The following is a 12056-nucleotide window of genomic DNA, read 5'->3' as shown; positions in this document are numbered from 1 at the left end:
AGAAGAAGTCATTCAAAGATTTTAGTCTACTTGACTCCTTGCGACCTTGAAAGTAGGTCAAGGTCATTCCTGTTCAATTCTTTGGTAACCCTCCATCCCAGCATACCACAGGCTATATATGAGTTCCCTGGACCTTTCAGTTAGTTAGAAGACGTCGTTCAAAATTTTAGCCTATTTGACCCCTGTGACCTTGAAACAGGTCAAGGTTATTCACTTTCACAACTTTGGTAGCCCTCCATGCCAGCATACACAGGCTAAATATGAGTACTTTTGGTAATAAGGTTAATGAGAAGAAGTTGTTTGAATGAAAAGTTTATGACGGCGCACGGAAGATGGCCTACGTAGGACGGCGACAGACATTGCATGATAACTATAGGTCATCCTGACCTTTCGGGTCAGTTCTGAGATGACCTAAAGAGTCAGTCCAAGCAATTTTGCGCATGTGCAGAACAAAGATCAGAACTCGAAATATGTCTGTTAGACATTAAGTGCTCGCTAAATACTTCCTAACCTTAATTCTGGTATGAAATCATCCTCTGCAGCAGGTATAAGTAGCACTTTCGCTCATTATCCTTGGAACTATTGCAAGGAGATAGTTTACGCCCTTTGTGCATTGCAATAAATACTTTCAATTACTTCATTAGAACTTTAAATGTGAAATTACTTTGAAGTTTTTTGTTACCTTTGTTATTTTGAGATAGACTGGATCAAAGAAGCTTCTGTACGGATAATGCTTTCATACATATTATATGTATCAGATTAACCCTTCTACATGGGTCAGGATTTTTCAAATGTTCATATATATCACACACACAGTTGTACAAATACCTCAAATATAATAGACATACACCATTATGTAGAAGTTCATCATTGACATGGAACATTTAAAACTTGCGCTTTTTTTTAGACTCAGCCACTGAGGCCTCTTTTGGTGCATAGAAGTACAGTTGTACCACCAAGACATGTAATGTATATTATAATTTTACGTTGTTTTTTTTTTAATTTGGCCATCGAGGCCTCATTAATTTGGTACACCGATCCAAAGTACCACCATGACATGTAATGTATAATGTACTTACGCCTTTTTTAATTCGGCTACTGTAGCCTCTTTTGGTACCCCAAGCACCTTGTAATAGTCGACCATGTTGTAATATATGGGGTCCCTCTCCCCTGGCCTGTGACGTGTCAGCAGTAGGTCTTAATGCCTGTAAGTAAACAATGCATTAATATAGTAAACAACAACACTCTAATTGGTTAGGCTCGTTTAGTTTTACATCCTATTATATATAATTAACAGCCAGGGTCATTTAAGGATGTCCCAGGTTTAATTGAGAAGGAAAACCGGAGTACACAGAGAAAGTATTCCGGATTTAAGTCTTAAATATTTTTAAAATATGTAACTTTATGACAGCTATGATTTTGACCAAACTTCAAGTTATGATATAGATCAGATCTAGATAAATATGTCGCCTGGAATCCCATACTAATGTCAATTTTGATTATTGTCCACAAACATACAATTACAAGTAGATCTCCAAACATGTAGATCCTTATCTGAAAGCTTGTGATAATTCATTTTAATGCAAAACTTTATCAAAATTAATCAATTTGTAGTTTTTTCATTAATAACACTAGAAATTTATGTAAGACATCAATGCCTGTTTCCATTATACATGACAGGCTGCAAAAGGAAAGATAAGATATACGCTGCCCTTCCATTTCAACCCCTGTAGGTATATATAATGGGTATATAAGACCTATTGTCCCCATTACATGATTGTAAAAAGCAACTGAACTGAAAATATTATCCTTTCTCTTCTTCCTAGCTAAATAAATTTTTACTTCCTAATGTCCCCCTTCGATTTTTGGCAATGAGTTTACGAGCAAATTGCCTTTATGTAGAAAGCTCTAGGTTCTGTCACTGAGCCGATCAGGCACACCTACGTCTGTGATGTGACCATGTATGGCCAGGTGGGTGTGCTGTCCAGAGGCTTTGGCCGTATGCTTCGGTGAGATAGTACTATATGAGAAGTAAGAGTTCCGATCTTGCAAAGAGACACAACACCAATCAAAATATAGCCTCCCAAAACATACAGCAGACACAGATACACACAACACACTGCATGTAATAGACACTATCCTTTAATAACTTTTAAAAGTTGTTAATTCTTAGGATGTTTAAAGTCCAATCAAATGGCCAACCATTTCACGGTGGGTTGGAGCATTAAAATATCAAATTTAATATACAAAACGTTCAACAAAGGAAACACATTTCTCTTGTAACAGGACTATAAAATCTATAGCTACAGCCTACATGTCAACAAACCATCCACTTTGAGTATATATATGTGTATCATTTTATCATGCACATATATTTAACACTGCATAAATAACTTCCTTCCTTAAAAAGTCTAGTTTAATCGTGCTAAAACGTGCATATTACATCAATATTGAAAGATTTAATTAATATAGTTTAAAGTTAGAATTACACCGTTGATAAACAAATTTTTCTACGGCTAGCTCTTACCAAATATTGAGAAATGATAGCTTTGCTTGCTCAATTCTAAGACGTCTGGCCGATCGATGTATACATCAGATAAAGTGACTTGTATTAACTTTGACAGTCACCACCCTGATATTGAGGATTTCCGAGAAATCTATATTTATCCACACCTAATTTCCTTCTAGAACAGTCCTTGACAATAGGGATAATTATAATATATACCTATGTTATTTGGGAACATAAAATGACAATGGTTTATATTTTTAAATGGGTACTGATTATCTATAAGTAATTGTTCTTACATGCAGATGCGTGTAATAATTATAACATATAGTTCAGAAGAATCCATGGTCCTAATTGTAATTATAATACCCGGTAAATGAAATGGCACAATAATACTTTGCTGGGTATTTTGCAGCAGAGAACTCTAAAAGTGCATTACACCATGTTATCTGCAATGCGTGTATTTACCTCTGTATAACCATATATACCTGACATATGATAACTGCATTTAAAATATGAAATACACCTTACAATCTATAATTACTGCATAAATATTACCTATGATCCAACTGGAAAAATCCTAGACCTGTCAATCGGATAGGTCGCGGAGATATTCAGTTAGAGACTTGGTCGGAGACTTGCTAGTCTATTAGATTTCACCTGGCACAATCAATACACAGGTGTTTATATGTTATAGTTTGTTTACCCACATAACACCGGCTGTACATAATATAGGAATGTTCTGGAAAATCTAAAAATAGATTTAGATTAAAAACCAATGATACACAGTCAATCTCCAAACCTGACTTCGGTCATCAGCATGTCTGTACTGTGTAGTATATAGGACTATAAAATTCACATTTTTTATCTGTTATAGATTGTCTCCAAAACTTGATCTGGATATTTATAATCATTGAATATCAGATATCTTTGTAGTTCTATTTATATACATGTATATATATATATGTAATCTTTTATGATTTAAATAAATAGGTATACATAAAACTTAATGTATCTTGTATATATAGTATCAGGGTATATTATACCACACAATCTTTTACATGAAAGAAATTATAGAGAGTTTCAGTCTTTTTGGGTTTTTTTCATATTTCTTCACTGATGAAATAGTTTAGAATTGAAAACTAGAAATTTTTGGTATGCATAATAAACAGCTGAGCCCTAAGTTCTTTATCCTATTAAATTCTTAACCTTTACAAATAGCTTGTGTCTGAAGTTGTTTAGTTTTATCCATATAAGAGTAACTTTGCACAAGAATGGGATGGAACATACCCGAAAATAACCTATCTATAAGTTAAGGGAAATTATGGCAATTTGCCTCCAACCCCACCCCCCCCCCCCAACTCCCGTCCCCCCATTCCCTGTTCCATAGTCAATTTGGGACAAAAAGAGAGTATGGAAAATAACATTAAATCCAGAAATAACTGTATACAAACAACAACATCCATTTTTGCCTTTAACTGAGATTCCAAACCTATCACAATGATTTTATAGCCATAGGAGATTTATTGACGTCAGCGAAACTATAGCAATGTTTGTTAATCCCAAACATTCCCTATTCACCTTACAAGCTATACACACTCACTTTACAACTCAAAATTCATTCTATGACGCCAGAGCAAAGAAAAATGTGCATCATGTTAATAAATTTTGGCAAAAGGAATACTTTTACGGCAAATTCTTTTCATACTTTTAATATCATAAACGGATATAATAAATTCTTTTCAGCTTTTATATTTTCAGACCCAAGTACATATACAGAGAAACGGCTGAACAGTATATATATAGTCCATATGTTCATCAACACATGTACAGCACACCCTAGAAAGACGCATTGTTATATTAGAGAGTACTATGATTTTGACATACGTGTAATACCTATTTACCATGTTTTATTTGATCCAAAAGATTTTACTGATAAATGATCGAGCAAGTTGTGCTTCATTATAATGACTACACCTGATTAATTACCCCAAGAAATACGAGGAAAGACAATTTTAGAGGAGAGAAGAAAATCAAGACGATCGTGAATGAAAGAGGAAGAACATCTAAGAGACAAGAAAATATAAGAAAATTGAAACAGAGGAAAATGATATGTGCCAATTTTCAGCAGGGCCATTAAGTATAAAAGGGAAAAGAAGCTGAGGAGGAAAATGAGGAGAAAAGGGGAGGGAAAAGGAGGTGTATTAGGGGGAATAATGAGGACATGACACAACAACAAAATGCATGAGGAGGAGGAGTAAGAGGAGAAAGAGGAGAATGGCATATACATGGACAAGAAGGAGAATAATTTGGTCAAAGAAATTAGGAGCAGGTAGTCTAAAAGGAGGAAGAGAGAAAGTATAGGGAAGAAGAAAGGGAGGAGGAAAATTTTACAGGGGGTGGGGGGCATTAAGGAGAGAAGGGGTTCACTGATGAATCAGCTTCTGCAGAAGTCTATTTATAGAACAATCCTAAAGAATGTGCCTCCCCCATCTCTGGCATACATCACCTTACACTTGTGTGTGTAATTATATCTACAAAATGTACCTGTAGATAGCTTATCTAGGTATGCATGCAGCCAAACAAAAACACGGAAAACAGAGAGAGGGCTAATATAGGCAGCAGGGCACTGCTTCTGTATAAACTCATTTCAATGGTATTATTCTATTTAATAATATCTATATATAGATACTTTTTTATACTTATAATTGATTATTGGTATAAAATAATTAATTAGTCATTTAAAAAGAAATGAACAAATTATAAGTATATTCATGATCAGAATAAGAAACTTACCAAGACGTTTTGGAATATGAACACATGTAAAAGTGTCACGTAATCCCATACTAAATGTTTACATGTTAATCATGATTACACATACATGTACACACGACGTACTGTACTGTGGTGAGTGAGTAAACTGAGGCACACAATCCTGTGGTACACCATCCTATAGAGGGAGCACGTACACATCATTAACCAGCTGTGGTTTGTTTACATTGCATGTATGTTATAAGGTTTAATTAATTAACCTTATAACAAAGAAAATCAATTTCAAATACCTTATCAGGATGCAATGAGGAATAGCATTTTGGTCAGTATAGACAGGTTCCTGATTATCCAGGTTTTAATTACTTAGAATTTAGAAGGAAATGACAAAGCTGGAATAAACAAGGATCTGGATAAGACAAAGGACCAGTTTTGTGATGTAATATGTATATAAATGGATAGATGTCATAAAATGTATGGCTGCTGTCCAATTTTATGTATGTTTTATGTTGTCATTATTAGTTTTCTTTGATGTGGTGAAAGGTTAGTCATGGCTGATATGTAAGTTATTTGGTGATTTATACCAATAACCAGATTCACATACCAAGTACTGCAAACTATTCTCAGGTGATTGAGAGATGTACAGTACATATAGGCATCATTCACAGGTGATTGAGAGATGCACAGTATATATAGGCATCATTCTCAGGTGATTGAGAGATGTACAGTAGAGATGCACAGTATATATAGGCATCATTCTCAGGTGATTGAGAGATGTACAGTATATATAGGCATCATTCTCAGGTGATTGAGAGATGTACAGTATATATAGGCATCATTCTCAGGTGATTGAGAGATGTACAGTATATATAGGCATCATTCTCAGGTGATTGAGAGATGTACAGTATATATAGGCATCATTCTCAGGTGATTGAGAGATGTACAGTATATATATATAGGCATCATTCTCAGGTGATTGAGAGATGTACAGTATATATTGGCATCATTCTCAGGTGATTGAGAGATGTACATTATATATATATAGGCATCATTCTCAGGTGATTAAGAGATTTACAGTATATATATATAGGCATCATTCTCAGGTGATTGAGAGATGTACAGTATATATATAGGCATCATTCTCAGGTGATTGAGAGATTTACAGTATATATATATAGGCATCATTCTCAGGTGATTGAGAGATGTACAATATATATAGGCATCATTCTCAGGTGATTGAGAGATTTACAGAATATATATATAGTCATCATTCTCAGGTGATTGAGAGATGCACAGTATATATATTGGCATCATTCTCAGGTGATTGAGAGATGTACAGTATATATAAGGGCATCATTCTCAGGTGATTGAGAGATGTACAGTATATATAGGCATCATTCTCAGGTGATTGAGAGATGCACAGTATATATTGGCATCATTCTCAGGTGATTGAGAGATGTACAGTATATATATAGGCATCATTCTCAGGTGATTGAGAGATGTACAGTATATATATTGGCATCATTCTCAGGTGATTGAGAGATGTACAGTACATATAGGCATCATTCTCAGGTGATTGAGAGATGTACAGTATATATATAGGCATCATTCTCAGGTGATTGAGAGATGTACAGTATATATAGGCATCATTCTCAGGTGATTGAGAGATGTACAGTATATATATGGGCATCATTCTCAGGTGATTGAGAGATGTACAGTATATATATAGGCATCATTCTCAGGTGATTGAGAGATGTACAGTATATATATAGGCATCATTCTCAGGTGATTGAGAGATGTACAGTATATATGGGCATCATTCTCAGGTGATTGAGAGATGTACAGTATATATATGGGCATCATTCTCAGGTGATTGAGAGATGTACAGTATATATATATAGGCATCATTCTCAGGTGATTGAGAGATGTACAGTATATATTGGCATCATTCTCAGGTGATTGAGAGATGTACAGTATATATATAGGCATCATTCTCAGGTGATTGAGAGATGTACAGTATATATGGGCATCATTCTCAGGTGATTGAGAGATGTACAGTATATATAGGCATCATTCTCAGGTGATTCAGAGATGTACAGTATATATATGGGCATCATTCTCAGGTGATTGAGAGATATACAGTATATATAGGCATCATTCTCAGGTGATTCAGAGATGTACAGTATATATATAGGCATCATTCTCAGGTGATTGAGAGATGTACAGTATATATGGGCATCATTCTAGGGTGATTGAGAGATGTACAGTATATATTGGCATCATTCTCAGGTGATTGAGAGATGTACAGTATATATTGGCATCATTCTCAGGTGACTGAGAGATGTACAGTATATATTGGCATCATTCTCAGGTGATTGAGAGATGTACAGTATTATATATATATAGGCATCATTCTCGGGTGATTGAGAGAAGTACAGTATATATATGGGCATCATTCTCAGGTGATTGAGAGATGTACAGTATATATATAGGCATCATTCTCAGGTGATTGAGAGATGTACAGTATATATTGGCATCATTCTCAGGTGATTGAGAGATGTACAGTATATATCATTCTCAGGGATTGAGAGATGTACATCATTCTCAGGTGATTGAGAGATGTACAGTATATATAGGCATCATTCTCAGGTGATTGAGAGATGTACAGTATATATATGGGCATCATTCTCAGGTGATTGAGAGATGTACAGTATATATATAGGCATCATTCTCAGGTGATTGAGAGATGTACAGTATATATATGGGTATCATTCTCGGGTGATTGAGAGATGTACAGTATATATGGGCATCATTCTCAGGTGATTGAGAGATGTACAGTATATATAGGCATCATTCTCAGGTGATTGAGAGATGTACAGTATATATATTGGCATCATTCTCAGGTGATTGAGAGATGCACAGTATATATATAGGCATCATTCTCAGGTGATTGAGAGATGTACAGTATATATAGGCATCATTCTCAGGTGATTGAGAGATGTACAGTATATATATAGGCATCATTCTCAGGTGATTGAGAGATGTACAGTATATATGGGCATCATTCTCAGGTGATTGAGAGATGTACAGTATATATATGGGCATCATTCTCAGGTGATTGAGAGATGTACAGTATATATATGGGCATCATTCTCAGGTGATTGAGAGATGTACAGTATATATATGGGCATCATTCTCAGGTGATTGAGAGATGTACAGTATATATAGGCATCATTCTCGGGTGATTGAGAGATGTACAGTATATATAGGCATCATTCTCAGGTGATTGAGAGATGTACAGTATATATATTGGCATCATTCTCAGGTGATTGAGAGATGCACAGTATATATAGGCATCATTCTCAGGTGATTCAGAGATGTACAGTATATATATGGGCATCATTCTCAGGTGATTGAGAGATGTACAGTATATATAGGCATCATTCTCAGGTGATTGAGAGATGTACAGTATATATATGCATCATTCTCAGGTGATTGAGAGATGTACAGTATATATAGGCATCATTCTCAGGTGATTGAGAGATGTACAGTATATATATTGGGCATCATTCTCAGGTGATTGAGAGATGTACAGTATATATATAGGCATCATTCTCAGGTGATTGAGAGATGTACAGTATATATATGGGCATCATCTCAGGTGATTCAGAGATGTACAGTATATATATAGGGCATCATTCTCAGGTGATTGAGAGATGTACAGTATATATAGGCATCATTCTCAGGTGATTGAGAGATGTACAGTATATATAGGCATCATTCTCAGGTGATTGAGAGATGTACAGTATATATAGGCATCATTCTCAGGTGATTGAGAGATGTACAGTATATATAGGCATCATTCTCAAGTGATTGAGAGATGTACAATATATATAGGCATCATTCTCAAGTGATTGAGAGATGTACAGTATATATGGGCATCATTCTCAGGTGATTGAGAGATGTACAGTATAATGTTTATGTTGCAGAGCTGGGTCAGACTTTAACCTATATATAATTACATATAAGGTATGAGACCTATATAAAATGTTGTGGGAGTTAACCTGAGGTTATATATGGTAATTTGGAGAATGAATCTTGTTCCAGCTAGGTCAGTTCAATCAGTGCAGAGTTTAATCCCCAGCACCTAAATATTTATCATTATACTGCAGTCACGTTTGTGTATAAAGTGTCTCTGTGAGGTGTATACAGGTATAAAGTAGATATAAACCAGGTGTACCACACCAGCATGGTGTTACATCTCCATTTGATGTCCCCGGCCCTGACAGCTCCAGATAAATGAGCCTGACAGTGGAACTTGTTAATATATAAGGATCAATTAGTAGCCGCTGTCAGTTATATATATGTCTTAGGTACAGGTGTAACCTGTACTAGTTATAGCTCTGCATGGTCAGATTTCGGCTTAAATATTTACATTTTCACTGCAGTCCAGTTATGTAACCTTACCAAGCCCAGTTGGCATTCATCAGTCTATGAATTGCCATATGCTTATCATAAATATCATGGTATCATTGTAACGTCACTATACGGGGGTTTTGAGATCCCAAAACAACGTGGGTAAAGTACGGTTTACCGTCGATTAGTTCCAGTTTCCAGTGATTGTAATGTCATATTTTGATGTGAATATGTGTGTTTAGCACCGAAAGGTGGGACTAATCGACTGTAAAGCTTACTTTACCCATATCGTTTTAGACTCTTGAAACCCCTATATTGTTGTGCCTTGCAGCGATCACCGAAGATGGCTGTTCCAATGGCTGTTTTGTCTTAGACTTAGACATCAATGAATTATCTTAGCATTATAGATACAAAATCTCTTAAGATTTCATCATAAAATTGTTATCAGATGTAAATTTATATAAGACCTGAGCGTCTTTCATTTGGCATTCATAGCCAATATGATCAAATGCCGACAGCATGGACAAAGGTAAATTCAACATGAAGCACAAGTGTGCTTGAAGCAATTTGTCTCTGTCCAGTATAATTAAGATTCATATATATATATATTGGCTATGAATGCCAACTAAAGAAGTTCAATGTTTAATTAACATCCACAGTCATTTGACATAGTTTATAGAAGCTAGTGCAGCTAGCTAGGAAAGCCAGAGAACTGAGAGAAAAAACTAATGCCTGGCTATACTGGTCTATGTGGGTTTCGAACTCGCTACTCAAGAGTTGAATAACAATTTAACACACTAGTTTGAAAATTTGATGCTTTCTTATAATCATATGCAGAACAAATTATACTTTTATCTTAATATGAAATTGACAATTTGCAAAGGTCTATAGTCTCCATAAATTTATATCTATCTTAGTTATACATATATAGTGAAAGATATTTAAATTTGACAATCTTATATCCGTGAAAGTTAATCTCTGAGATTTGAAACAGAAATTGTGAATATCATCAAAAGGGCTAGAAATTAAGTTTACAGTGATTCTACCACTATGGCTATCCAGTATCCACGATAGGCATTATATTTCATTTCAACAAATTTTATCACACATGAAAACACACACCAATGGATATATAGAATACCTATTATCTAATTAGATAATAGGTATTCTATAATAACCCTCGAATACATATGGAGCAGTTTTAATTTAGTCTCAATTTCCTAACTAGTCTGTGCATGTATTGTACTGATAATTTTTTCCAAGAAACTTCATGTTATTGAACTTATTCTTAAAATTTCTCTGGGTACTGGCCAAATATCCAGGTATTCCCAAACTATATGTAGGACAACGAAAACCACTTAAAGGCATGTTTCACCAGTCAGTCCTATTGAAGACATGATATGTCACAAAGTGGATTTTATCTGCTATTAACACTTCTAAAATCTGTATACATATACGACACAAAAAGGTTGTTATGTAGCCTGAAGTAAAGAGATAAACAGCTAAAACCTTTAAATCATACCGAAAATGATGTATGGTATTATCTCAAGTTTGTCATTCTTATTTCCATATTAAAATATGCACTTTGATATGATTTTTATTTTCTATGGCTGGCCCATTGTCAGATATCTACATAATAAGTACCTGTAGCTATAATATACATAGTTAACTTTTAGTTAAAGTTTATTGTTTATACTTTCTAGTAGCTACTATACTGTTGCAGTGGAAAAGATACTTCACTTATTCTCACTGAAAATTCAGTCAGAATTCAAATATCTTTTCTGCTACAACAGTAGTTAACTTTCACGACAACTTGTACAGACAATATAACATTTGTTCAAGAATGATTTAATTTTGTTTTCATTTCAGACTGTGAGATATCATGAATATCGCGATATGTGTGGGTTTTTTCTAAAAACACATTACAACAGTGATTTTAATTTTCTACTTTCCCTTCCAACCCCCAACCCCCCCCCCTGTGTATATGTAAGTAACAGACATGGTTTAGTTCCAGCTGTCAGTGCTAGTAATAAGTGTGGGGAAGGAGGTCCTTATACACTTAATGATCATTCAAGGAGTGGGGGTGGAAGGGTGTGCGTGTGGGGGGAGGGGGGGAGAGTACCCGGTGCTCCTTGAAAACATCTAAATACAGAAACAGTAACTTCTAAGGATGGGAAAGTTAAGCATGACTCCTGTTTTAAAAATGGTTAATCTGCTTGTTGAATAACACAAAAAATACTTGCCCTTTTTTCTTGATTTTACATGATATCGCTGGTGCAAGTCCCTGCTCTAACAGTCATTTACCGGTAATGCTTACAAATTTTAGGTTTTGCCAGTTGTAAATTTTTTGCTAATATACATATAT

At 35.0% G+C, this 12056-nt stretch overlaps 1 protein-coding gene across 9 annotated transcripts in view; it reads right to left on the bottom strand.

Annotated features, from left to right (window-relative positions):
* LOC138314515 (dnaJ homolog subfamily B member 6-like) overlaps positions 1 to 12056 on the bottom strand; it is a 48874-nt gene that overhangs the window by 26772 nt on the left and 10046 nt on the right. For 5 of the 9 annotated variants that reach the window (XM_069254879.1, XM_069254885.1, XM_069254886.1 and 2 more), the window contains exon 2: positions 1080 to 1205. In XM_069254879.1, coding sequence (XP_069110980.1) covers positions 1080 to 1144 — 65 coding nt within the window. In that variant the 5' untranslated portion in view covers positions 1145 to 1205. Of the gene's footprint in view, positions 1 to 1079; positions 1206 to 1944; positions 2021 to 2527; positions 2686 to 3064; positions 3221 to 5302; positions 5460 to 12056 lie in introns of those variants that run through there. The other 4 variants (XM_069254884.1, XM_069254883.1, XM_069254882.1 and 1 more) reach the window with 4 other exon arrangements.

Source organism: Argopecten irradians, chromosome 2 (assembly GCF_041381155.1).
Source record: "Argopecten irradians isolate NY chromosome 2, Ai_NY, whole genome shotgun sequence".
In the NCBI taxonomy this organism is placed as follows: Eukaryota; Metazoa; Mollusca; class Bivalvia; order Pectinida; family Pectinidae; genus Argopecten; species Argopecten irradians.
Note: the sequence above shows the minus strand (reverse complement) of the source record. Positions and strands in the feature narration are given on the sequence as shown.